The 27199-nt window shown below is 47.5% G+C and overlaps 2 protein-coding genes across 3 annotated transcripts in view; one reads left to right on the top strand and one right to left on the bottom strand.

The window, feature by feature from the left end:
* Positions 1-536, bottom strand: part of TXNDC16 (thioredoxin domain containing 16) — a 48933-nt gene extending 48397 nt beyond the window's left edge. Inside the window, exon 1 of one of the 2 annotated variants that reach the window (XM_081910417.1) lies at positions 430-536. The gene's annotated coding sequence lies outside the window, so the exon portion shown is untranslated. The remainder of the gene's footprint in view (positions 1-429) is intronic. The other variant, XM_081910419.1, reaches the window with a different exon arrangement.
* GPR137C (G protein-coupled receptor 137C) lies at positions 54-23335 on the top strand. Its single transcript, XM_081914135.1, has 7 exons — positions 54-672; positions 10511-10554; positions 14100-14328; positions 16540-16689; positions 17971-18096; positions 20464-20573; positions 22351-23335. The coding sequence occupies exons 1-7, from the start codon at positions 322-324 to the stop codon at positions 22514-22516; spliced, it is 1176 nt and encodes a 391-aa protein (XP_081770261.1). The 5' UTR covers positions 54-321; the 3' UTR covers positions 22517-23335.
* Positions 23336-27199: the final 3864 nt, after the last annotated feature.

Below are 27199 nucleotides of genomic sequence, written 5' to 3'. Positions count from 1 at the left end.
CGAGCGCCTCAAATCGCCGCGGCCGCTCAGCTGATTGTTTCTTTCGCAGCTGGAGCGAGGGAGGGAAGAGTTGGCTGGTTCGGGGAGAGCCGAGCCGGCGCTGCAGGCGGGCGGGCGGGCGGGAGGTTCACTGGCAGGGCAAATATATTTATATATATGGATTATTTTTGAAGCTGGATTTGCATGGAGCTGTGAGCCTCTCCGTTGCGGGGTGCAGGGCACCCCTTCCCCCCAGTTTTGCACCCCACCCACCCACGCACCCCTTTGCACAACCCCCGGCTTGTGACTTTGCAGGGCACCCGAGGGTGCCCCGGGGGTGCCATGGTGCTGCGGGGCCCCGATCCGGGCCCCGATCCCCGCTCCCCGCTGGCCCTGGGACTGAGCACCTTGCACACGCTGCTCTACGCCGGCCTCTTCCTCTTCGCCTACCTGCAGCTCTGGCTGCTCCTCTACTACCGGGAGAAGCGGCTCAGCTACCGCACCGTCTGCCTCTTCCTCTGCCTGCTCTGGGCGGCGCTGCGCACCGTCCTCTTCTCCTGCTACCTGCAGGGCGCCCTCCTGCCGCCCCACCGCCAGCCCCGGCTGCCTCCCTTCCCCCGCTGGCTGCTCTTCTGCTTCCCCGTCTGCCTCCTCTTCGCCGCCGGCTGCCTCCTCAATCTCTATTTCGCAGAGGTAAGTGGGATGGGGAGGGAGGGGGCGTCTCTGTGTGTTTCAAATAAATCTATGTTTGTTTGGATTTTTTTTTGCATGGTGTTTTAAAAACAGCAGAACAAAACAAGCGCGCGCGCACCCGGCAGCCCAGGCACGCCCCCCCTTCCTCCTCCTCCTCCTCCGGCTTGTTTGCCTCTTCTTGTTTACCACATTCTGGTGCATCTGCAAAAAAACTTGGGATGGATTTTCCTCCTCCTCCTCCTGGTGTTGGAGAAACCCAAAAGGTTTTTTTTTTACCCCCCCTGCAAGCCTTGGCTTGTGTGATCTCTCTTGCAGTTTTTGCAGAGGTTGCAAGCGCACCCGGGCTTGCTGTATAGAGCTCTTATAGTTCTAGATGTGCATGTAAAATATATGTGCTTTTTCCCCTCCCTCTTCTTGCAAATAAGGAGCCAGTGCTTGCAGAGTACCAGCAACAGCCTCCCAGGTTGTCTCAGCTGGGGCAGGGAGCGCTGCAAGCCATTACGTCATCGCTCCGGAGCCTCTCCCCCCCCCCATTGTTGCTGCATTCCTCCTCTCCCTGTTTTGCTTTCTCTCCTCCTTCAGTGTCAAAGACCTTTGAAAGGATCTATTAACCCTATTTCCATTTTACCTGCTTAGTCCTTTTGATGGCATCTCCACAACATCATCCTAGGAAACTCTGTTCTTTTAAAAACCGTAAGCGAGTTTTGCCACTTTCTATAATCCAGAAGATGAAAGGGTCAGAACTGAAATATTTTTGTGGCTGTTCCCCCCTCCCCTTCTGCTAGGGTTAATCTCCTACCCCTCCCACCCTGTGTCTTGCTGATCAGCTGTTTCCGAACCCCTGCAAACTCCTCCTGTCTCCCAAAACAAAACAACATTCAATGATCTGGCTTCAAGGTTTGGATGTTCAGTAGAGCATATTGCATTGCAACCCCTTCGTTGTTGATTTGGGAGTAGATTACACCAGGTTCTTTGGGGCTTATTTCCAGGCAGGTACCCAGGACCTACGTACAGCCTTGAACACAAACCTCCTCCTCTCTCCCGATTTCAGTTTTGGCACCCCTTGTCTGAACAGGATGATGCCCCCCCCCCCACTCTATAGCAGTTCGCTGAATTTCCTTAAAATTTCCTTTCTTTTGGTGGGTGTGTTTCTTTTGAGTCTCGTGCAACACTCCCTCTCTGTGTGTGTGCAAAAGTGTCTTGTCACTTAGGATGCGGTGTCAACAATGATTTCATTCTCCCAGGGATGTTCACGTGATAAGCACGAGTGAGAGAGAGGCTGTTATGCCCAGGAAAAAATAAACACTGACTTCTCAAGGCTTGCTTTTTCGTAAGGCGCTCTCTGGGGTGGCGAATGAGAGTTGATGCGGGAGTAGCAACCTTAAGGCTGCAATCCTCTAGCACCGTTGAGCGTAGTGTTGCTCTTCAAATGGGTGTGCATAGGATCGATGGACCGCAAAATACTGTGCCGCACCTTCCGAGGAGAGGGGGTGACATTTGCAGGTGGCATCACCCATAAAAGGTAAAGGGACCATTAGGTCCAGTCATGGCCAACTCTGGGGTTGCGGCGCTCATCTCACTTTATTGGCTGAGGGAGCCGGTGTACAGCTTCCGGGTCATGTGGCCAGCATGACTAAGCCGCTTCTGGCGAACCAGAGCGGCACACGGAAGCGCCGTTTACCTTCCCGCCGGAGCAGTACCTATTTATCTACTTGCACTTTGAGGTGCTTTCGAACTGCTAGGTTGGCAGGAGCAGGGACCGAGCAACGGGAGCTCACCCCATCGCGGGGATTCGAACTGCCGACCTTCTGATCAGCAAGCCCTAGGCTCTGTGGTTTAACCCACAATGCCACCTGCTTCCCGGCATCACCCATAGACATCCCATAATCCTTGTGAAGGCAAGCTAAGAGATCAGGGTGATATTGGCTAGTTTCAACGCTGTTACAAAAACCATGACATACCGGTTGCAAGGTTTTAAGGCTATCGAAGAGAAGCGCTAGAAGAGTCTTGCTCTTCAGAAGGTCTGACCTAAGAGTATTGGGCTTGAAAGTTGTTAAGCGTCAACCCAGACCTCGCTGAAGAGTAGGCTCTTAACCAGGGGTTGGGAACCTAAGGCCCATGGGCCACGAGTCATTTAACCGGCCAATGAACTGAACCGCCCATTAGGCAAGTCCCTGTGCACGGTGCTAATCCAGCGTGGTGTGGGACTCGCTTCCACGGCGCCAGAAATTTCGTCTGCACATGCACAGACACTGGGAATCACGGGCATGCGCGTTGCGTGCGCACACTCCGACCCACAGAGGGCTCTCTGCTAGAGTGAACCAGCCCAGGCGAGGTAAACCTTGCTGACCCTTGCTCTTAACCTTTTGTGTCCCCTGATTCCCCCCTGGGTAAAGATGACTACTTGTGAGGTGGTAAAAGGTAAAGGGACCCCTGACCATTAGGTCCAGTCGTGGCCGACTCTGGGGTTTCGCGCTCAGCTCGCTCGATAGGCTGAGGGAGCCAGCATTTGTCCACACACAGCTTCCGGGTCATGTGGCCAGCATGACTAAGCCACTTCTGGTGAACCAGAGCAGCACACAGAAACACCATTTACCTTCCCGCCGGAGCGGTACCTATTTATCTACTTGCACTTGCTTTCAAACTGCTAGGTTGGCAGGAGCAGGGACCGAACAATGGGAGCTCACCCCGTCGCGGGGATTCGAACCGCCGACCTTCTGATCGGGAAGCCCAAGGCTCAGTGGTTTAGACCACAGCTCCACCCATGTCCCATGTGAGGCGGTAAAGGCAACAAGAAAAGCTGCGTTCCATGGCAGGACCTCTCTGCTCTGACTGGCAGCCAACAGCTCTCCAAGGTTTCAGATGGGAGCTGCTTCCTTCCCTACCTGGGACATCCTGCATGCAAGGAAGATGCCCTGACACTGAGCCACAGAGCATGTTGGCATGCAAAGTTATGCACCCATTGGCTGTGCCCTTTTGGAAAGTGCATAGGTCAATTTCCAATGGACTCTGCCCCTGATGGTTAGTAAGTTGGGGATTGGGTTCATTTCTGGAGTTTCTGCCTCTGGGGGCTCCCCAAAATGTACCGTATTTTTCGCTCTATAGGACGCACCAGACCACAAGACGCACCTAGTTTTTGGAGGAGGAAAAGAAGAAAAATATTCTGAATCTCAGAAGCCAGAACAGCAAGAGGGATCGCTGCGCAGTGAAAGCAGCAATCCCTCTTGCTGTTCCGGCTTCTGGGATAGCTGCGCAGCCTGCATTCGCTCCATAAGACGCACACACATTTCCCCTTACTTTTTAGGAGGGAAAAAGTGAGTCTTATAGTGCAAAAAATACGGTATTTGGCAAGCTTTTTCTCCATGGTGTTCCCCTCAGAATCTAGTGTTAATTAAGGATCTGGAAGCATGGCGAACCAAGCAGAGCGGCTTGAGACCAATGAGTTTAGAGAAGGACAGAGCTCCTTCTGTCTCAAAGTGATCTCCTAGGTGTATCTGCACTCCACATTTTTAAACTGCATTCAGTTTGTTTGCAGGTCTAAAGATTGAGCTGATATATTATGGGGTGCAGCAGCGAGGCAGGCCTGTTGACTTTAGACTACAGGGTTAACTGATGTAACAGCTCTTTAAAATCAAATCTGCAGATTAGAAGCACTAGTTCAGAAGGAGGGGGAAATATCTTGTTGATCTCAGGCTTGCAGGGTCCTCTTCTTCAACCAGACTTAAAGGGTGAAGCCAGCTTTCAAAACAGCAGCTTGAGGTGGAAATTGCCGCAATTGCCGCCTCCTGAACTCTATGAGCTATGAATTCACATCTCAAGTTAACTACAGAGCAAGGAGTCTTAACTTCAGTCCCTAGAGATTGATTGTGGGAACTGGTCTAAAAATCTGGCTGCATGGACAGACAGTATCAAAGAGAAAAGGAAGACTTGAGACTGATGATTAACCCTGAGCATATCCTGTGCACACTTACTCAGAAAGGAAGACCATTGCTCAAGCTTGTGCATATTTGCGGAGGGATTTTGGAGAAGTCCCCTGTCCCCAAGGAGTTGTTGCCACATAAAAATTCATGGGTCAGGGATGGGGAGATCAAGCCAATGCAATCCATATTGCAACTGAGGTGTAACTGGGAACAAAAAAAATGCATGGATATGTGCCCCCTTCTCCAGAGGTCCAGAGAGCGGCAACACAAAAACAGGGCCTTCTCTGTGGTGGCCCCCCATCTGTGGAATGCTCTCCCCAGGGAAGTTCACCTGACGCCTTCATCACACACCTTTAGGCGCCAGGCAAAAGCGTTCCTTTTTAACCAGGCCTTTGGTTGATCTTATGGGGGAGGGTATTGGGTTTGTGCTTTTGGTTTGATTTTATATGTTGTGGTCTTGTTGTGAACTGCCCTGAGACCTCTGGGTATAGGGAAGTGTATAAGTTGAATTAAATAATACCGTATTGGCCCGAATATAAGCAGCACCCGAATATAAACCACTCCCTTAAAATTCTGCAGGCACTCACACCCGTTCTGTTTTGCCATATGTCTGTTTCAGCAGCGATATCGTAAAAGCCAGTTTTTGTAAGGTCACGGATTTAAGCCACGCTTTAACTTTTCATGGTCAGAATTTGGAAAAAAGTTGAGGCTTATATTCAGGCCGATACGGTAATAATAATGATGATAATAATTAATAATCTCACATATTGGGAGCTTGCCCCAGTTCCATTAGCTACAGTTCATGTCATGGAAGTGGGGAGTGAAGATTTTGCTGGAGAACGGGTCCCTTTTACAGATCTGGAATACTGAGTCATGAAGCTTTGCATTGCCCAAGAATGCCAGTTTGTCTTCTGCCAGGGAATGATTAAGCAGAAACCACCACTGCCACCATCTCCTTTGCAGAGAATTCTTTAGCTTGCCCAGAGCACCACAGCTGGGAAGCAGGAACTCGAGTGTGTGCAGAGCAAAACACTTTGCCGTTTGCACAATTCCACTCCCTGTTTCTCTTCCCTTCCTCGGCATCTCTGCCTTTTTGCATACCCATAAGACGATCCCTGCAACTTTGTTGTTGTTGTTGTCGTGTCCTACTCTTTGTGACCCCCTGGACCAGAGCACGCCAGGCACTTCTGTCTTCCACTGCCTCCCGCAGTTTGGTCAGACTCATGCTGGTAGCTTCGAGAACACTGTCCCACCATCTCGTTCTCTATCATCCCCTTCTCCTTGTGCCCTCCATCTTTCCCAACATTAGGGTCTTTTCCAGGGAGTCTTCTCTTCTCAGGAGGTGGCCAAAGTACTGGAGCCTCAGCTTCAGGATCTGTCCTTCCAGTGAGCACTCAGGGCTGATTTCCTTCAGAATGGAGAGGTTTGATCTTCTTGCAGTCCATGGGACTCTCCAGAGTCTCCTCCAGCACCATAATTCAAAAGCATCAATTCTTTGGCGATCAGCCTTCTTTATGGTCCAGCTTTCACTTCCATACATCACTACTGGGAAAACCATAGCTTTTTCTATACGGACCTTTGTTGGCAAGGTGATGTCTCTACTTTTTAAGACGCTGCCTAGGTTCCTGAAGCTAGATGAGGCCAAAGACCTTTCTCCTTCAGCAGTCCATTCTCATGGTGTCCCACCTTTCGGTAGTTCCCTTTTCAAATATTCAGTATTTCGGATTTCTTTGCTTTCAGGAATTATTATTTTTTTGCTCTCATGCGCATGCGCACAGCACTGTGTGTGCATATGTGTCTGTACCAGTCTGCGAAATGTTACTACACAAACCTACGGTGCCACCGCGCTTGGAATACTTACTGCGTGCCGTTCTGGTCAGCTCACTGCAGAAAGGATATTGCACAGCTGAAAAACGCTCAGAAAACAGCAGCAAAAATCACAGAGATGGAGCAACTCTCCAAAGATGAAAAGTTTCAACATTTGGGCAGTGCCATAGCTGGGGGGTTAAAGAACCTTTCAATGAGGGTGAAAGAGGAGAGCGCAAAATATGGTCTGAAGCTCAACATCAAAAAAACGAAGATCATGGCCACTGGGCCCATCACCTCCTGGCAAACAGAAGGGGAAGAAATGGAGGCAGTGAGAGATTTTACTTTCTTGGGCTCCATGATCACTGCAGATGGTGACAGCAGCCGCGAAATTAAAAGACACCTGCTTCTTGGGAGAAAAGCAATGACAAACCTAGACAGCATCTTAAAAAGCAGAGACATCACCTTGCCAACAAAGGTCCGTATAGTTAAAGCCATGGTTTTCCCAGTAGTGATGGATGGAAGTGAGAGCTGGACCATAAAGAAGGCTGATCGCCGAAGAATTGATACCTTTGAATTCTGGTGCTGGAGGAGACTCTGGAGAGTCCCATGGACTGCAAGAAGATCAAACCTCTCCATTCTGAAGGAAATCAGCCCCGAGTGCACACTGGAAGGACAGATCCTGAAGCTGAGACTCCAATACTTTGGCCACCTCCTGAGAAGAGAAGACTCCCTGGAAAAGACCCTGATGTTGGGAAAGATGGAGGGCACAAGGAGAAGGGGATGACAGAGGACTCGATAGTGTTCTTGAAGCTACCAGCATGAGTTTGACCAAACTGCGGGAGGCAGTGGAAGACAGAAGTGCCTGGCGTGCTCTGGTCCAGGGGGTCACGAAGAGTTGGACATGACTAAACGACTAAATAACAATAGCTGGGGGGGGGGGAGAGGGATTTGCCAGGGGTTTTTGCTCCAGGTGAAGCCCCAGAGAGACGCCATTGAGGTTCCCAGCCGCTGTATGTGTACACAAATGCGTTGGGGTGTGTGGCAAACTGGATCTTTGACTCAGTTGAAATAAAGCCTAGTTTTGCCCCTGATTTTGGGCTTTTTAGCTTAGCGAGAAGGTGAGCAAGGTGGGGCATGACAGAACTGTAAAATTAAGCATGGAGGAAGTGGTTAGAGAGAATATTTTTATTTCTCTCTTAATACTAGAACTCAGAGCCAGCCAGTGGAACTGAATGCCGGAAGATTCAGGGCAGGCAATAGAAAGGGCTGCTGTCCTTCGTGCTTGGTTCAACTCTGAATTTTACCAAACTGGCCAACAGCTTGGCTTCAAAAAGATTGGAGAAATTCATGGAGGTTTGGGCTCTTTGTCGCTACCAGCACCAGTCCTGGTTTCAGGGTTCTCAACATAGTTATCTGGTTGGTGACTGTGAGGATAATAATAATAATTTTTTATTTATACCCCGCCCTTCCCGGTTCAGAAAACCGGGCTCAGGGCGGCTAATAACAAGTTTAAAACACTTAATTGATGCAACAAAAAACAGCATAAAATACAGTATAAAATGTGAATAACAATAAATTCAGAATTCAAAAATCAATTTAGGGGTGAAATCCATCCAATAAACTTTAGATGATCACCAGGGCTAGCTGGCTAAATTAGTCCTATTTGGGCCAGCGAGGAGACCAGGGGAGAATTAGCTGTGGGATCCCAGAGCGAGTAATCTTCATAAAAGGGGAGGGGGAGGGAAGGAAGGGGAATAAAAGATCAGACTAAGTTCAAATTGAAAGCCAGGCGGAATAGCTCTCTCTTACAGGTCCTGTGGAAGGAAGTTAAATCCTGCAGGGCCCTGGTCTCATGGGACAGAGCATTCCACCAGATTGGAGCCTTCACTGAGAAGGCCCTGGCCCCGGTGGAGGATAATCTGACTTCCTTAGGGCTCGGGACCTCTAAACTACAGTGGTACCTCGCAAGACGAAATTAATTCGTTCTGCGAGTTTTTTCGTCTTGCGAATTTTTCGTCTTGCGAAGCAATGCACCCTGGGTATTAACGGTTTTAATAAAAAGGAAACAAACTTGAAAGACGTCTTGCGTCCATCTTGCGAAGCAACTCAAAAAATGAAAAACTCTTTCGTCTTGCGAGTTTTTCATCTTACGAGGCATTCGTCTTACGACGTACCACTGTATGATTATTCATCGACTTTAAGGACCTCTGCAGGGCATACCAGGAGAGGCGGTCCCGTAAATACGAGGGCAGTAAGCCACAAGAGGATGGATGGGCTAGCTGGGACTTTATTCTCATCCAGAAGGCTCTTATATTTGTTAAGGAGGGAAAGGGAGTGTGTTTCTGGCCTTGTTTCCCTGAGTGAAGGCTGTATTGTGGATTTACTCCGCAGTAAGGAGGATCCGAATCCTGCATTGCAAGGGGTTCGGCTGGATGAACCTGGGGGTCCCTTCCATCTCTACAAATCTATGAAACAAAGTGCTATGCCTGCCCTGAAACTTCTGCAGGCACAAACAGTATGCAAAGCGGGCTTGCTTTAGTTTTTATTTTTTATATTGAGTTTATTTACAGCACATACACACACTTGTCGAACTAAACATGAAAACAATAGTACAGAATCAAAAGAAAACAAAGAACAACAAAACACCAAACAAGAAAATACAAATAAAACGTAATAAACGTAAGAAAACTTAAACAAAACAAATAATATAAATATATACCATATTTCAGTCCTTCTTTTCTTCTAATTGACTTCCTTCATCCTCAACACCGGCTTGCTTATCGTCTTCTTCTTTGGTGATCACTCATAGCTAAGATTGTCTTCCATAAACATGGTTTTAACAATGAGTCCATAAGTGACAGTGGAGGCCAATTCTGGATCCACACGTCCTTCCACAGTGCGGACATTGGTTTCCGGGCAGGAGTTGAACATGGTGTGGGTTTGCCAAGCGTGCCATCTTATTGTTTTATTGTTGACTTCTGCCTGACTCTGGCTCCTGACAAAATAAGAGCTCTTGTGCTCGAATCCCGCTTGCTGGTTTCCCACAGGCAACTGGTCGGCCACTGTGATAATGGGATGCTGGGCTGGAGGGGCCAGTGGCATGTTATGTACTGAACTTCTCACCCTGGGCCAGCAGGGGGATACTGTAGACAGTTTTTACTCAGGTCCACATATGCAAATAAGGGATTGAAAGTGACGTTCAGTGATTGGACAATTACAGAAAGTGGTTACTGTTGTGTTGTAGTGGAGCTCTATATAAGCAGGCTGGCTGAACCCTTCAGTTCAGATCTGTTCTGGCCTGTGAATAAACAAGAGCTGTCTGAAGAATCGCTGTGTGTCTGATATGTTCACTCACAACTTAACACAGCAGGCGGTTCGTATGTCCTTAACTCGCACTACTCAAACCTAGACGTGACCAGAAACACAGCTAGTCCCCAAAATTCAAAGTTCTCCTGATCGAAACAGCAGCTGAAGCTGTCAGTGTGGATGCTGGAACGCTGGGGCAAACTGCTCAGGGGGACTCATTCCTAGCAGAAAATTCAAAAGAAAACAGGTCCTGGTTTCCTCATGCATCATGGGAATAAGTTCCTCTTCTTTGGCGATCACTCATAGCCGAAGAAGATTGTCTTCCATAATCACGGTTTTAACAGCCAGTCCGTAAGTGACTGTGGAGGCCAATTCTGGATCCACACATCCTTCCACAGTGTGCCTTCTTCTTAGCACATTTCTCCCTTGCGTCCTGAGTTCGAGTGTCTGCAAAGCCCAGGACACCTTTGGTAAAGGCTGTTCTTCAACTGGAGCGCTTGCAGGCCAGTGTTTCCCATTTGTTGGTGTTTATACTACATTTTTTTAGATTTGCCTTGAGAGAGTCTTTAAACCTCTTTTGTTGACCACCAGCATTACGCTTTCCATTTTTAAGTTCAGAATAGAGTAGTTGCTTTGGAAGATGATCATCAGGCATCCACACAACATGACGAGTCCAACGAAGATGTTGAAGGATCATTGGTACATCGTCACGAATGCACGATGTAAAGGATACCTGGAGGGAGCCCTATGATGGAATAGGGGAAAACCTCACCCAAACCCATGTTTTCTCTCTTTCTGAACAGGTGATCTTCAAAGTGAAGTGTGCCGCCGAATTCAACAAATACAAGTGAGTCTAACCTTTGGGGTGGTGCCTTGTAATAAATTAGTTATGTAAAGGTAAAGGGACCCCTGACCATTAGGTCCAGTCGTGGACGACTCTGGGGTTGCGGCGCTCATCTCGCTTTATTGGACGAGGGAGCCGGCGTACAGCTTCCGGGTCATGTGGTCAGCATGACTAAGCCGCTTATGGCAAGCCAGAGCAATGCACGGAAACGCCGTTTACCTTCCCGCCTATTTATCTACTTGCACTTTGAGGTGCTTTCGAACTGCTAGGTTGGCAGGAGCAGGCACCGAGCAATGGGAGCTCACCCTGTCGCGGGGATTCAAACCGCCGACCTTCTGATCGTCAAGTCCTAGGCTCTGTAGTTTAACCCACAGCGCCACCCGTGTCCCAGTAAATTAGTTATCGCAGGTTAAAATTTGCCGCTGATGAATCAGCATGGCTTGATAAATGCGCAAAGGCACCCGAAGGGTCTGCAGCGGTGTCTGAGCCGCTCAGCCTTCTTGGCATAAAAACACGGTTTTGGGAAAGCACAACTTTTTTCCTCCTCTTTCATTTCAACATGGCCTGTATTTTGAAGGAATTATGTTTGAGAAGGAGGAACCTGGTACCTCCCAGGTCTTTGGGACTACAGCTTGTGTCAGCTTTGACCATTGGCCATGCTGGCCGGGGCTGATGGGAGTTGGAGTCCAATACAGGTCCCCAGCACTCTTGCTGTGGCTTTCTATAAATAACTGTAGCGCAGCTGAAGCAGATGGTGCTCTCTTGTCAAAGCCAAGTGGATTCATAGGGAGGTACTCAACTACCGTGTTTTTCGCTCTATAAGTCGCACCAGACCATAAGACGCACCTAGTTTTTAGAGAAGGAAAACAAGAAAGCAACGCAAAGCCTCTTAAGCGAAAAGGGAGGAGCGCTTCCACTGCGCTCAAGAGGCTTTGCGTTGCTATCCCTGAAGCCAGAAGAGCAAGAGGGATCGGTGCGCACTGATCCCTCTTGCTGTTCTGGCTTCTGGGATAGCTGCACAGCCTGCATTCGCTCCATAAGACGCACACACACTTCCCCTTACTTTTCAGGAGGGGGAAAAGTGCGTCTTATAGAGCAAAAAATACGGTAATTTTATGCACCAGTGAAGTGGTCATTCCTCCCTCATAGCTTTTCCGTACGTGCAAACTGCACCATCCCCAAATCTGCTCCGGAGCATTGGGGAAGCCCCCAGAAAAATAAAATTAGGGGTTAATGTGAGGAGAAGGGACTGTATTGCCAATTTATGGAGGCCCTTTATTCTAACAAGACAGAGCTATTCTGCCTGGCCTTCAATTTGAATTAGCCTGACCCTCTGTTCCCTTTTCCCCTTTCCTCTTCTATGAAGAAACCCTTTCTGGGACCCCACATTTAAATTCTTCCCTGGTCTCCTTGCTGGCCCTAATAGGACCAACTTGGCCAGTTAGCCCTGGTGATCATTCAGTCATCCCCCACCCCACCCCCAAAATGACCCCTGAATTTTTGAATTTTATTGATATTGATGCTGCATTTTATGTTGTGTTTTATGCTGTTTTTAAGTCACATTTTAATCAATGTTTTATATTTGCTGTTAGCTGCCCTGAGCCCGGTTTTTAAACCGGGAAGGGCAGGGTATAAATAAAAAATTATTTATTATAATAGTTCGGATTGCTGGTATTCAAGGGGTTGGACAAATGCCCCTTTTTGAGAAGACATCTGATAAACCAAAAGTATATGAAGGAGAGATCTCAAAAAAAAATACATGGGGTTATTTTATTTCTTATACAAATAAAGAGGCACTTAGTTACTCAGTGCCACCAGTATGTACAAATGTCCAGTTCATTTGAGCCTATATAGTGCCTTTATTCTCAAACATGGAACTCACTGGTGGGCAATACTTTTATAAATCTTAATTGTTTGTAAATGGGATATTTGTATGGGTTAATACTTTATATTCTCCCTTTGGAGCTGCATGGTATCTTTGACCTTCCAGCCTGCCAATGTTTTTTTGGCTTAAATCTTTGATTCTTTGTTTTCTGTCTGTCTGCACTTGTTGTTGCTAACAAATCAATAAAAAATAATAATAAGAGTTAAAATTAAAAGAAACAGAGTGGATTTAGGGAGAGAAAGAGAGAATATTCTGTAGCGCAAGGATAAATCCTTCGGCTGATAGGCCATTCACCTTATTGCTATGCTGAATACAACCCACAGGTTTTGAGAGCGCTTTATCTTCTGTAATACCGATGGCTCTTGAACTTGTTTGGCTTTTAATGCTCTGTACTTGAACAGATTTCTTTCCCCACTTGGCTTCCATCTCGCCCCACTGGGGTCCTCTCTGCCCCCTTTCCTTCCCCTTTGTCTCCTGCAGCTAATGTCTTGCTGCACCTTAAGGCAGGAATAGCCAACCTGGTGCTTCTAGGTATCGCTATAATAATATAAATATAAATATTATAAATATAAATAAATATAATAAATATAAATTAAAAAAATATTTTCATCCTGCCCATCTGACTGGGTTTCCCCAGCCACTCTGGGCGGCTTACAGCGTATATAAAAACATAATAAAACATTAAACATAAAAAAACCAGAACATCTATTAAAATTAATCAGATTTTGAAATGCAGAAACAAAGAAAATAATCAAACCATTAATTCTAGCATGTGGGGGGGCACCTAAATTGTATAATTTGGCATCTCAATGATTGCTATTACTAATTGCATTATAATTGGCATTGTTATAGTGAGGCTATTGGATTGTTGTAATTGAAAACTAATAAAAATTCTTATCAAAATAAAAAACAAAAAAACTGCAATCTCTTATACAGACCAAAAATAAACCAATAGAAACCAAGAATAAGAATGAACAGTTTATATCTATACCCAAATTAAAATAACATCCAACTAAACATTTAACCAACCCCACCCCGACGAAAACAAAACCGAGGCACCAAAATTGAAACATTTGAGCCAGTTGCCCCAACCCAAGAGTTGTTAAATGGGATTACGACTCCCAGTGCTGGATTTACGTATAAGCTAAACAAGCTATAGTTTAGAGCCCCACTCTCTTGGGGGCCCCCAAAAAAATTTAAAGGAAGAAAACCTGGCTGTACATCTCCAAAATATAAGATAAAAAACAAATGAAATAAAACCTACATACAGCAACCATGTTTTGTGTTGTGTAGGCTTCTGTGATGTAAGTCATAGGTCCTGCCTGCTCCCTAAAATATCACTGGTTTGCTCCTTTCTATATATAGGGTGCCTACATTCTGCATGGACTGGTTGCATGGCTTGAGATACCTATCAGGTCCATAAATTTCCATATAGCATATATTCAACACAAAAACCAGCGACAATTTGTTGTTGACAAAGGACAGCTGGACATATAAAGGGCCCCGTTACCTTCAGTATCTAAGGGCCTCATCAAACCTAAATCCGGCCCTGGCTATGTCCCTTTCCTCCCAGAGCATCAAGCAAGACAGCAACTGCGGTCCAATGACCAGAAGGCCTCCATGTTGGGACACGGATGGGATAACCTTCTGTTTCCGTTTCCAGGGCCACCCTGTACGTGGGCTCCATTCTCACCAGCCTCCTCTTCGTCTTTGTGAATTTGACGTGTGCGTTGCTGGCGCACGCCGACCTCCCTGAGGACCAGCTGCGGTGGACGGTGTTCACCCGGGCTCTGATCAACGACAGCCTCTTCATTCTCTGCGCCGTGCTGCTAGCCTGTTTCATGTGCAAGATGTCCAAAATGTCTTCGGCCAATGCTTACCTTGAGTCCAAGGTAAGGGAGGTGGGTTGGTGGGTTGGTTTGTTGTTGCTGTTGTTGTTGTTTTTCCTCGCCTTAAAGTCTCCCAATTCCAAGGAGTGACGTTGAGTGGCTGGTCTCTGGGAAGTTAGGGTGTGGTTGTTAAAGTGGAAATCTGAATTGTACCTGAATATTGGAATCTGCCACACATCAGGGTGTAGAGGCAAGGCCAGCTTTAACGCTGAAGTGCTAATTTCCTTTGTGTACAGCCAGAAGGGCGGGGTATAAATAATAAATTATTATTATTAATAAACATGAGTCTGACCAAGCTGCGGGAGGCAGTGGAAGACAGGAGTGCCTGGCATTCTCTGGTTCATGGGGTCACGAAGAGTCGGACACGACTAAACAACAACATTATTATTTATTATTACCTTGGTTCTCAAACTTAATCCGTTCCAGACGTCAGTTCCAAAACCAAAGCGATCCAAAACCAATGCACGGTTTCCCATAGAGAGGAATGCAAAATGGATTAATCCATTCCAGACTTTTAAAAACGACCCCTAAAACAGCAAATTATCATGAATTTTACAGCTGTCCATGGAGGCGCAGGTTAATTTTGTGTCCAGCGCAGCTGTTTATCAGCTTCATCTGCTACGCAGGCTGAGACCCTCCCAGCCCATGGACTGTCTGGCCAGAGTAGTGCATGCTCTAGTTATCTCTCACTTGGACTACTGAAATGCGCTCTACGTGGGGCTACCTTTGAAGGTGACCCGGAAACTGCAATTAATCCAGAATGCAGCAGCTAGACTGGTGACTAGGAGCGGCCACCAAGACCACATAACACCGGTCCTGAAAGACCTGCATTGGCTTCCAGTACGTTTCCAAGCACAATTCAAAGTGTTGGTGCTGACCTCTAAAGCCCTAAACGGCCTTGGTCCAGTATACCTGAAGGAGCGTCTCCACCCCCATCGTTCTGCCCGGAAACAGATCCAGCGCCAAGGGTCTTCTGGCAGTTCCCTCATTGCGAGAAGTGAAATTACAGGGAACCAGGCAGAGGGCCTTCTCGGTTGTGGCACCCGCCCTGTGGAACACCCTCCCATCAAATGTCAAAGGAATAAACAACTTTCTGATGTTTAGAAGACATCTGAAGGCAGCCCTGTTTAGGGATGTTTTTAATGACCGGTGATTTAGTGTACTTTTAATCTTTTGCTGGAAGCCACCCAGAGTGGCTGGGGAAACCCAGCCAGATGGGCGGGGTACAAATAATAACTTATAATAATAATTATTATTATTGAGTCTGACAGCAGAGCAAGAGCCACTCTTTTTATGGACGCTACCTGCCTCTGTGACTCTTTCCCTTTCCTGCCTCTGTGGAATGTTGGTGAACGTTCCGTGACCCTGCAGCCCATTTTGCAAGTTCCAACACGTATCTGGTTTTGGAAGAGCAGGCTACCCGTACGGAACCGGCAAAAAAACACACCAAAAGTAGCTCTGAATAAATTTGCATCAATTAGCATAGATTATTCATGGAGCACAGTCCGTTGTGCACGGAGCTTTACGGGCTTAACCGAAGCGAGAACAGACAGGTCTCTACCCTGGGCGATGATCTCTAAGGACATGGCGTCTCGCCTCCTCCACCCCCTCGCTCCATGCCTGAACTGGTTGCTTTTATCTCATGTCTGAAAATACCGTTTTCCGCGCTCTATAAGATGCACCAGACCATAAGATGCACCTAGTTTTTGGAGGAGGAAAACAAGAAAAAAATTATTCTGAATCTCAGAAGCCAGAACAGCAAGAGGGATCGCTGCGCAGTGAAAGCAGCGATCCCTCTTGCTGTTCCGGCTTCTGGAATAGCTGCGCAGCCTGCATTCGCTCCATAAAACGCACACACATTTCCCCCTACTTTTTAGGAGGGAAAAAGTGAGTCTTATAGAGCAAAAAATACGATAAGTGTCTGGGCCAAATAATAAAATAGTAAGAGCATCCTCTCCATCTTCGAGGCTGGTAGAGTAAGAGATTCCTTCTCTGTCGCATCTGATTCTTTGTGAACTTGGCATGTTCAAATATTTAAAAGCTGTTTTTCTTAAAAGAAAGAAAGATGAACAGCTCTTCTGGTTCAGTTCTCTCGTGAACAATTTACCCAGCGTAAAAACAACCACTTAAGAAGAAAGATCGGAGCACCAACTTGCTGTATTTTTAATGCCCCCTTTCTGTGTATATGTGTTTTTCTTTTAAAAAAAAAACTAGGGCACATCTGTCTGCCAAGCCTTGCTTGTGGGTTCTGTCGTCCTCCTCCTGTACTCCTCAAGGGCTTTCTATAACCTGGTGGCGGTGGCGATCTCTCCGGACCACGTGCCCAGCCCCTTCAACTATGGCTGGGATAACCTTTCGGATAAGGTCAGTGGGCTTGATCCAGGTGTTTCCGAATTTCCATATAAGAACAGAAGAAGAGTCCGTGGCCTGTCTAGTCCAGAAATCCTGTCTTCACATTGGCTGAGCAGATGCCTGTGGGAAACCCCCAGTCAGGATTTGCACACAAGACCCGCTCTGCCCCAAGGTTGTTTCCTGCAACTGGTATTCAGGAGCTTTGCTGCCTCCAACTGTAGGGGCAGAGTGCAGCCTTCATGGCTAGCAGCCCTCGATAGCCCTCTCCTCCTCCATGAACTTGTCCAATCCTCTTTTAAAGCCCATAAGTACGTTTCCGAGCACAATTCAAAGTGTCCGTGCTGACCTTTAAAGCCCTAAATGGCCTCAGTCCAGTATACCCGAAGGAGCGTCTCCACCTCCATCATTCTGCCCGGACACAGGTCCAGCACTGAAGGCCTTCTGGCGGTTCCCTCCCTGCGAGATGTGAGGTTACAGAGAACCAGGCAGAGGGCCTTCACGGTGGTGGCACCCGCCCTGTGGAACACCCTTCCACCAGATGTCAAAGAGAAAAACAACTGCCAGACTTTTAGAAGACATCTGAAGGCAGCCCTGTTTAGGGAAGCTTTTAATGTTTAATAGATTGTTGTATTTTAATATTTTGTTGGAAGCCACCCAGAGTGGCTAGGGAAACCCAGCCAGATGGGTGGGGTATAAATAATAAATTATTATTATTATTATTATTATTATTATTATTATTATTAATTATCATCATCTAAGGTGGTGGCTACCATGGCCTCCTGTGGCAATGAGTTCCATAGTTCAACTGTGCACCATGTTGAAAAGTACCTTCTCTCATCGTTCCTGAATCTTCTAAATAAGAGGTGTCCCGCAATGGAAGTCTGTACTCGTAGGACAGTCATCAAGGACAGTCCCAGACACAGCGTAGCCCATGAGTAGGCAAATCTAAGGCCTGGGGGCCGGATCCAGCCCAATCGCCTTCTAAATCCGGCCCCCGGACGGTCCAGGAATCAGCATGTTTTCACATGAGCGGAATGTGTCCTTTTATTCATAAAATGCATCTCTGGGTTATTTGTGGGGCCTGCCTGGTGTTTTTACAGGAGTAGAATGTGCGCTTTTATTTAAAAAGCACCTCTGGGTTATTTGTGGGGCATAGGAATTTGTTCATTTATCCCCCCAAAAATATAGTCAAAGGGACAGTGGACCAGCCCCCTGCTGAAAAGGTATGTTGCCCCCTGGCCACTGTAACCTCTCCTTGAGTGCTGGACTTGAATCCATGCCCTGTTCCCGCAGGTTCGAGGCGAAGAAGCCGGAAGCGAAGAATACGTGGTTTTTGGGGTCGTCTTGTTCCTCTGGGAATTTGTCCCTACAACATTCCTGGTTCTCTTCTTCCGGGCTCAGAGGATCGCACAGAACATGGTACGATCACGCAGGGTTTGCACGGATCATCTACTTTTCCCAGTTAAAAACAGAGCGTGCCCCTCAAACTGTGAAGACGGCTTCGAAAGGAAATGATTATTTTGTTAAAAGATTTTGTTGAAGCAAATCAAACAAATTGATAGAGCGGAAGTAATGGAAGTGGCAAGAAGCAGCACAGTGTATCCAAGAGAGGTTTAATATTTGTTTGGTGGGGTATTGAAGACCATGGGGAAAACAAAATTTAACCACTGAGAGGGAGTTGCGCATGTCTGTATTTGTTGTGCGTAAGATAAAACCCCACCAAAATAGGATTTTGGCGGTGGTGTGTGCGCGCGCTGCATTTCTTTCTTTTCTTTTTTAATTTTTATTTTCAATGCAAAACGACAAAAATTACAACCATTGAATCCAAAATAAAACAGTACAAACAATAAAAAAACGAGAGAGAGAAAGAACACAAAAAACAGAAACACACATCTACAAATAAAACCATATAATCATTCTAAGCTAATCATTACATACATACCGTATTTTTCGCTCTATTAGACGCACCGGACCATAAGACGCACCTAGTTTTTAGGGGAGGAAAACAAGAATTAAGAAAGGAACGCAAAGCCTCCTGAGCGAAGAGGGAGCGCTCCTCCATCTTCGCTCAGGAGGCTTTGTGGTGATATCCCTGAAGCCAGGAGAGCAAGTGGGATCGGTGCGCACTGATCCCTCTTGCCCTCCTGGCTCCAGCGAAAGCAAGTCTCCTGGCTTTCCCCCCACCTCCCGCAAGAGCCGCGCGCTCTTTAAAGGGAGCACGGCTCTTGCGGGCTTTTCTGGGAGGTGGGGGAAGGGACAGAGCCGCGCACTCTGTCCCTTCACCCACCTCCCGCAAAAGCCAGGGATAGCCATGTGAAGCCTCCGCAGGGCAGCAGGATGAAGGCTCCCCTTGCCCGGGAGAGGCTGCGCACGGCTAAGGCTCCCCCAAGAGCCGCGCTCCCTTTAAAGAGCGCGGGGAGTGTGTGTGCGGCTCCATAGCTGTCAACTTACTGATTTGAAAATAACGGACACGCAGCCTCGAAAATAAGGGATCAACGGCCAAAATAAGGGATTTTCAGGGCACAGGTATGTTCAACTTCTGAGCCCCTCCAAGCCAAAGGCAGAAAGCCCAGCCGGCAGCCAAACGAAGCCTCAAGCGGTGGTTCCCACAGCGCAGCAACCCGGCAAAGGGGATGCAGCAAGGAAAACCACCGTCACCTCTCTGCTGGGAAGCGCTGAGCAAAGGCGAGCCCCCAGGCAACGCGGACGATTTGATCAGCACAAGCTCCAGCCCCCAGTCATTCTTAGACTCCTTATTGGGTGAGCAACGCAGGCAAGCAACGCAGCTGGAGCCTCCCTCCTCCCTGGCTGTAAGGGAGGGAGGGAGAGGAGCTGCTTCCTTTGAAACCCAGCAAATTTAAGGGACATCATCAATAAGGGACAGCAGCGGGACAGAGCGCTGGGATAAGGGACTTTCCTGCCAAATAAGGGACGGTTGACAGGTATGGTGCGGCTCTTGGGGGCTTTTCTCCCTCCTTGGGGAAAAGCCTCAAAGAACCGCACACATGCTCCATGCGGCTCTTTAAAGAGAGCGCTGAGCAGAGCCTCCCGCCTGCATTCACTCCATAAGATGCACACACATTTCCCCTTACAGTGATACCTCGGGTTAAGTACTTAATTCGTTCTGGAGGTCCGTTCTTAACCTGAAACTGTTCTTAACCTGAGGTACCACTTGAGCTAATGGGGCCTTCCGCTGCCGCTGCGCAATTTCTGTTCTCATCCTGAAGCAAAGTTCTTAACCTGAGGTAATATTTCTGGATTAGCCGAGTCTGTAACCTGAAGCGTATGTAACCCAAGGTACCACTGTACTTTTTAGGAGGGGGAAAGTGCGTCTTATAAGTGCGAAATACGGTGTATATACATACTGACTTCTTTCCTTTATTCCTAAGACCTTAAAATTTTTCCTCTTTCCAGGTTGTTGTGTCTAATGTATATTACCTCTTTTTTACACCATTTTTCGCTTTCTGTAACCCTGCAAAGCATCATTCATTCCATACTGATATGCTTACTCCAGAACAGGGGGCTGTGTGCACAGTTCTTTGGCAGCACATTCGTTTAACGAGTTATTTTTTCAGCTAATGCTAAGCTCCACACATTTTTACATCAAAGCAAACGTTGCAAATCCTGCAAGGTTCTTCCCCCCCCCACACACACACACTGAAAGAGGAAAAGGAAATTAAAAGAGACTTTCCTCCCCCTAAGTGGGATGCTCTGCACCCCAGACCCATGTTCTAAGATCGCTGTCTGTTTTGCTCACTTAGCTAACAGCCTCTTTTAACCAAACAGGCACCGGCTGGAATGATAAACAGCCACAGCTACAACTCCCGCGCCTATTTCTTCGACAATCCAAGGCGGTACGACAGTGACGACGACCTTCCGAGGCTCAGCGGAGGAAGGTAGCGCGGTTGACGGGGGGAGAGGGCGTTTTGTCGGCAGCCCACTTCAAAGCGTAGGGAACGGCTGTATGGCTCAGTGGGTAGAGCACGTGCTTTTGAACAGGCATAGGCAAACTCGGCCCTCCAGATGGGTTTTTTTGGGACTACAATTCCCATCCCTGACCCCTGGTCCTGTTAGCTAGGGATGATGGGAGTTGTAGTCCCCAGACATCTGGAGGGCCTATGCTTTGCCTATGCCTGCTTTAGAAAGTTGTGTAGTTATTTATTTCATTGATGGGAGGGTGTTCCACAGATGAAGGTTTCATTTGTTGAATAATGAATATTCAGAGTAGCTTTTACAATATCAAAATTTACTGATTTGGTCATACTATTAGAAATACATAGACAGGTAATTAAGAAATTATTGTGAGGTTTAATCAGTTAACTGTTTATATTTGGATAACTTTCCTGCTGTACTTTATTGGAAGGAGAAAAAATCAGTTCCTTAACAATATATTTAACTAAAACAATAATAATATAGCATATGTATCCATGTTTGTTAACTGCTGTGGTTAAACAATTATTTTATAATAAACACTTAAGTTTTAGCACACGTGAAAAACGTACATAACTTAAATAGACTATAATGTAACTTAAACAGAAAACTACCTTTAGAAAGATTTTTCCTCCAAAAGCACTTTATTACAAAAATCCAATTTAAATAAAAAAAATCCAATTTAAATTTTTAAAAACCTGATTTAAATTTAAAATATCCAATTTTTTTAAAAAAAATTTAAATCATTGATTTTTATCCACCCTGCCTCACAGCAAGAGAACTGCCAGAGAGCCCTTGGAGCTGGGCCTCAGTGTTCGGGCTGGACAATGGGGGCAGAGATACTCCTTCAGGTACACTGGGCCAAGACCGTTTAGGTCAGGCATGGCCAAACGTGGCCCTCCAGCTGTTTTGGGACTACAACTCCCATCATCCCTAGCTAACAGGACCAGCTGTCAGGGATGATGGGAATTGTAGTCCCTAAACAGCTGGAGGTTTGGCCTTTCATTGGTTTAGGTGTAGCCTTATTGGAGTTCACCGATTGGGTCTGCGTTGCTCCCAGACAGGAGGAAGGAAGTCAAATGACACCGAGAGTTGGTTCAGAGAAACAGTTCTTTATTTCTGGTCTCCAGAACAGCAGAAAGGCACTTGCGTGCTCAGTCCACAGCAAGTCCAAAGAAATGAGAAATTTCATGCAGTATATATATCCTCCAGGCACCCTCTCCCCCCTTCCCCAGGAATCCAGCCTCGTCAGCTTGTACACGCAGGTAGACATCACAGATGTTCCTGCTCCGGCACTCTTAACCATAATCGGGTTTTCCTTCCTGTACTTCTGACCATAAAAGGATCTTCCTGTTCCTACTCTTATCTTGGAGCAAGAGGTCACCATCTCCAAGAACACCCTCTGGCGCTGTTCCCAGACTAAGTCTGTGCACCTTTGTGGTCAGGATATAAGATAAGGCACAGACGTGTCTTCCCTGCTCTACTGGTACAGTCAAGGCCATTCTTGCCATCACAAAATGATAAAGGAGAGGGCTCTGAGCACTTGTTTATAAAGCTGGATTTTTGGCTCACGAGCTCAAGTTAAAGCATTTTAGCTAAGGAAAAATAGGGATTTTGGTGCAGTTTTAACCTGCCTGCACAGTCAGTTTTGGGTTTGGGAAACCCATTCCTTCATTGGTGCATTTGGTTTTGGACTGGTTTTCCCGGACCCGCAAGACTTCCCTCCCTCTTCCTTCTCTGCAGCTTGGCTACCCCCCAGAGCTCCGGCTGGTACGGTTCCTTGACGGGGAGCGACAGCTGCGTCATGATCCCGCCGTTGGTGGCCCCTCCAATGGACGTGGCCCCACTGCTTTTCACCCACGGGAGCCTGGATTCGAGAAGCCACCCGAACCCCCGCCTGGTGCCGTAGGACTGGAACTCGCGCGCCTCTGGGGGGCTGCGCCTGGCTGGGAAGCGGACGGAGCAGGGCTCCAACCAGGTGCGCAGGACTCGGGCGGCAGCTCCCCGCTGGGTCCCCAAATACCTAGCGCGACTCCCGAGGTTTCCGGGACGTGGGAATGGAAGGACGGGGGCTTTGCAAAGCCAACTCTTCTTGCCAAGTGGTACTTGCAATGATGGAAGCCGGCGAGGTCAAACCACAGCCCTATAGTATTTCGTTTCAGTGGGTCGGGCCTTCCAGATAAGGATACCACCTTGGCAACCGAAAACAGCAGCACAGACCTTTGCTGGCAGACCTTGATGGCTGATAATTTGCACTTTTAACCGAACTTTCCCAAGGAATGCTCCTTCTCCCTGCCAGTCAACTGTCTCCATCAGCTCGGGAAGACGGTTCTGGGTAACCCTTTTAATTGCACATCCATAGCTGGGGAAGTTTGTTCGGTCTTCCTGCGATGACTGGAGCATCTCTGCGTACTAACGGTGGGGACGTTTCGGGTCGGGTGGGGAATTCCTTGCTTCCAAACTTTTCAGAGTTTTAAAATGGGGAAACCATAACACACAAAAAAGAAAGAATGTTAACAAGTGTGCCACAGGTGTGGTGGTCTCACAAGGGTTAAGTTACCTTGCAGCTATGCTTTACTATCAATCTGTTTATTCCTGGGGCTGTTGAAGCCAATTCTTCATATCTATATTTTTTTGCATGTGGTTTGAAGCCCCTTGCGACCGACTGACTTATGTTGAGCATTGATTTATAAAACTAAAAAACTTGGTTCACACACTGGGGAAAGGAGAGCTGCAGAGGCAGCTGAGGTTGATACCTCGGCTGCTTTTAGCCAGCCAGCTCCATGTGAGGTCCAGGATGGGAGAGCCTTCTTAGGGTTCGCTTAGCAGCCGGGAAGCAGCACGGTTAGCATCTGGACTGCTTAGCAATCACGAAATAGCGCTGTCATCTGCAGTGGAGAAAATATTTGTTTGTACTCTCTAGCAGAGTTGAAGAAAACTTTCCCTCTTCTCCATCAGTCCCTGCTTCTTCTTAATAGAGAAGTGTAGCCATTGATGCACCTTCAGGAAGATTTTGCAGTTCATGGCAGTCATACTTCTCAGCAGAGAAGGGGATAGGGGGCAGTTGCCTGTTTACAATGCACACAGCTGTGTTGTCTAGAGAAGCTCCAATCCCTCCATTTTTAAAAAAATCCAAGCTGGGAATGTACACTCTTGAGTGGGATAAAGTGAAGACTCCCTAAGGGTCAAGAGGCAGGCTGGGTGAACCCCTTCTTATACTGGGTCATTTCCACCATCTTCTGGCTGCAAAAATCTGATTCTTCTCCCTTGTGGCGGAATGAAGACCTGTCCCCATTGCACAGAAGTTCAGACCCAGAGTTGGAGCTCTCTGTTCCACCAGGTTGCACGCATTCTGCTTCTCAGGCAGTTTGAGAACCAGGTGAGTTATCCCTAACATTGAGAGGTAGGAGGCAGTATCTTGCCAAAATTAGCCTTCCAGCTGTTTGGGGGACTACAACTCCCATCATCCCTAGCTAACAGGACCCAGTGGTCAGGGATGATGGGAATTGTAGTCTCAAAACAGCTGGAGGGCCAAGTTTGGCCACGCCTGCTCAAAGTGAACGTGACTTCAGCAAAAAGTGCCGGTTTAAAAATTTGGGGGGTGTCGTGCTTGCGAAAGTGCCCGAACAAGTTTAGGTTCTTGAGCAAGCTCTTCACCCAAATACCTGCTTGCAGCTCAGCCGCTTCAGAGATCTGGGGAATCTTTCAACCATTAGCTGGACTATAGTTCCCAACATCCCTGGCCATTGGCCGTGCTTGCTGGGACTGATGGGAGCTGTAGCTCAGCGGCACCTGGTGGGTCCAAACCCCCCCCCCCAAAAAAGAAACACCCCTGGGCTGAGGTCATGTGCTGGAGAATAGCTGTTTTGGGGGGCCTAAAGCCATCAAGGTTGTCAGCAAATTCCACTCCCAAGTGATGCTAACTTGCCAAAGACTTGCTGGGAGACGTTTGCCCATTCCTAGCGCTGTGCTCACAAATTCAGACGTCTTGTGTAATATTAATAATAATAATGATGTTATTATTTATTCCTTGCCCATTGGGCTGGGTTGCCCCAGATTTCTTGACTTTGCACAGATTTCTTGACTCTTTTTTTTTCTGTTCAGCTCACTCTTACCAACCAGGGCATTTTGCTGCTCTTTGGGACTTAGTTCAGAGGCTGCTTTGGGAAATGTGTGGAGGTTCATCTCCATTAGCAGACTCTTAACAGCCCCAGGACAAAAAGGATATTTCCCCGCCTCAAGGTACTCATGCAGCAAAACTTCAGGTGCCATCTGTGAGCGTTTGTTTAGGAGAGAAACATTTCTCATTCCAGCAGCTCTTTTGCTTTTCAGACCTCAAGATATCTTCCCGGGGGTAGAACTCTGTAGCTGTCTCTTTCAATTCGCAAGCTAATTCTGATACCTTGTGAGGATATCTGGCTGGAATAATGGGTGTATCTCCTGTTCACAGACTGAGAAGGAAAACTACACGTTACACCAGTTTTTGAAGACACACCAAAGTGCTGGCAACTTTTCAAGAGTGGCTGCAGATTGAGATAATAGCATTAAACTCTAGTTTAGTGTTACACGGCCAAGCCTAGGGCCCCCACCCTGACAGACTTGTGTTCTCCTCCTCCAATGTAGCTTTCACTGCTTTTTTAAATTTAAATTAACCAGTTTAGCATTGTGTCCGAGTGCTAACCTGTGGCTAATCAGACTGGAACAAGCCAGCTTCATAAACTGTGTTTTGAAGGAAACCTCACGTGTAGGGAAAAGCACCCGAGCTGTTCTCTTGCAACAGTAAACTGTGGTTTTTAGCGTTGCATCAGCGTTGCCCTGTCTGGGTGGCCATTTTGCGGGGGGGGGGGGGGGAGGCGGATTCGTAAACATGTTAAGTGTCGACATGGGAGATTTGACAGCTGCCAAATTTTAAGCGTCTCTTGAAAAAGGCCATATTGGCGTTGTGCGTCAAGATAAGCGCTCTCTCTCCCTCCCTATCCCAAGCTAGTGTGTGACTAGGAACCCCACCCCACCCCGGCATCAATTGACCCCTGACTCGGGTGAAACAAGTCACATCTCGAACTCTGCGCTGCCCTCCTTCATCCACCCAAGGCACACTGCGCTATTAACACCCCCTCACCCACCCGTTTTCTTTTCCGCTTTTAAGAGTTTTACAATGCACTGGGAGCACTTTATAATTTTTGTTTTGTAGGCGGGAGGAGGGCATTGTGTTAAGGGCTATGAGCTCTTTATCCAACGTTTTGCACTGAACTGCATCGACTAAACCTGATCTTTCTCACTCGTCGGAGCCACTGTCGGTTAGGACAGCGGGGTGGGGTTGTAGAATGGAGAAGTAGTGATGGCTGACGAGAGGTGGGCGCCCTTTTTGTTCTCGTGGACAGCTTCTTATTTAAGGGGAGAAATCCTGCAACGTGCGAGAGTTCGCCCGTTCGTGGTATGGTTTGAGGGGCGCCATTTTGCAAGCTGTCCCTTCAGCCCTTGGGGAGGCTGCGCCTAATGAATGTACCCCACGCTTAAACCTCCCTCACTCTGAAATGTAATGCCATTCATGTTTTGGAAATAAAGGTTTGTTTTTATCTTGTGAGACGGGAGTTTTCAAAGGCTCGGCTTTGGGTTTTCTTGCTCTTCTTCAAGAGGAAAAAATTAGAAGGGGTGGGGGTGGGGAATGGAGAATTCTGCAAAAGCACCAAAACAAAAAAACCCACATGAACTTTGCAAACAAAAACTGGTAAATTGGTACCATAGACTCCTAGAATGGTAGAGTATTTTTTAAAGGGGGAGGGGGACACACGAAATGGAATTCTCTGCCATGGGTCACGAATGCTCCCCTCCCAAAGGCAGCGTGTTTACAATGTCTGATAATTCCAACAAAAATGCATACTTTTTAAAAAAATAAATAAATTGCATTTACCTGCAAGTAGAGCAGCCTTTGTTAATCTGGTGCTCTCCAGCTGTTTTGGACTACAATTCCCATCAGCCACTGTGGCACAGAGCAAAACAGCTGGAGGGGGAGCAGACGGGTGTAGAGGTTTTTTGGAGTGAGGGGAATTAGCAGGATTGGGGGAAATAGCTGGAGGCAGGATAAAGAATGTGCCAGTTCCCACCTACCACGGGGGGTGGGAGGGGAGCTTGGGTGCTTCTAGTTTCCAAGGGTCAGCTCTGAGAAACAGTGCGGTCTAGCGGTTAGCCTTCAACCTGGGAGAACAAGGTTCGAATCCCCACCCTGCCATGAAGCTCCCACTGGGCCAACCTCTCAACCTAGCCTACCCCACAGGGTTTTTGTGGGGATTAAATGAGGCAGACCATGTCACCACCTAGAGCTCCTTTTGCAGGGGAAGGGGGGAGTTGTTATTTGGGTGTTGGTTTTTATTTTGATTGGGAAGCGGGTGGTGCTGTGGGTTAAACCACAGAGCCTAGGACTTGCCGATCAGAAGGTCGGCGGTTCAAATCCCCACAATGACGGGGTGAGCTCCCGTTGCTCAGTCCCTGCTCCTGCCCACCTAGCAGTTCAAAAGCACATCAAAGTACAAGTAGATAAATAGGTACTGCTCCAGCAGGAAGGTAAATGGCGTTTCCGTGCGCTGCTCTGGTT

The sequence above is a fragment of the Podarcis melisellensis genome (genome assembly GCF_964234715.1).
Source record: "Podarcis melisellensis genome assembly, chromosome: 1".
NCBI lineage: Eukaryota > Metazoa > Chordata > Lepidosauria > Squamata > Lacertidae > Podarcis > Podarcis melisellensis.
The sequence above is the reverse complement of the archived record's forward strand: the minus strand, read 5'-3'. Positions and strand labels throughout refer to the sequence as shown.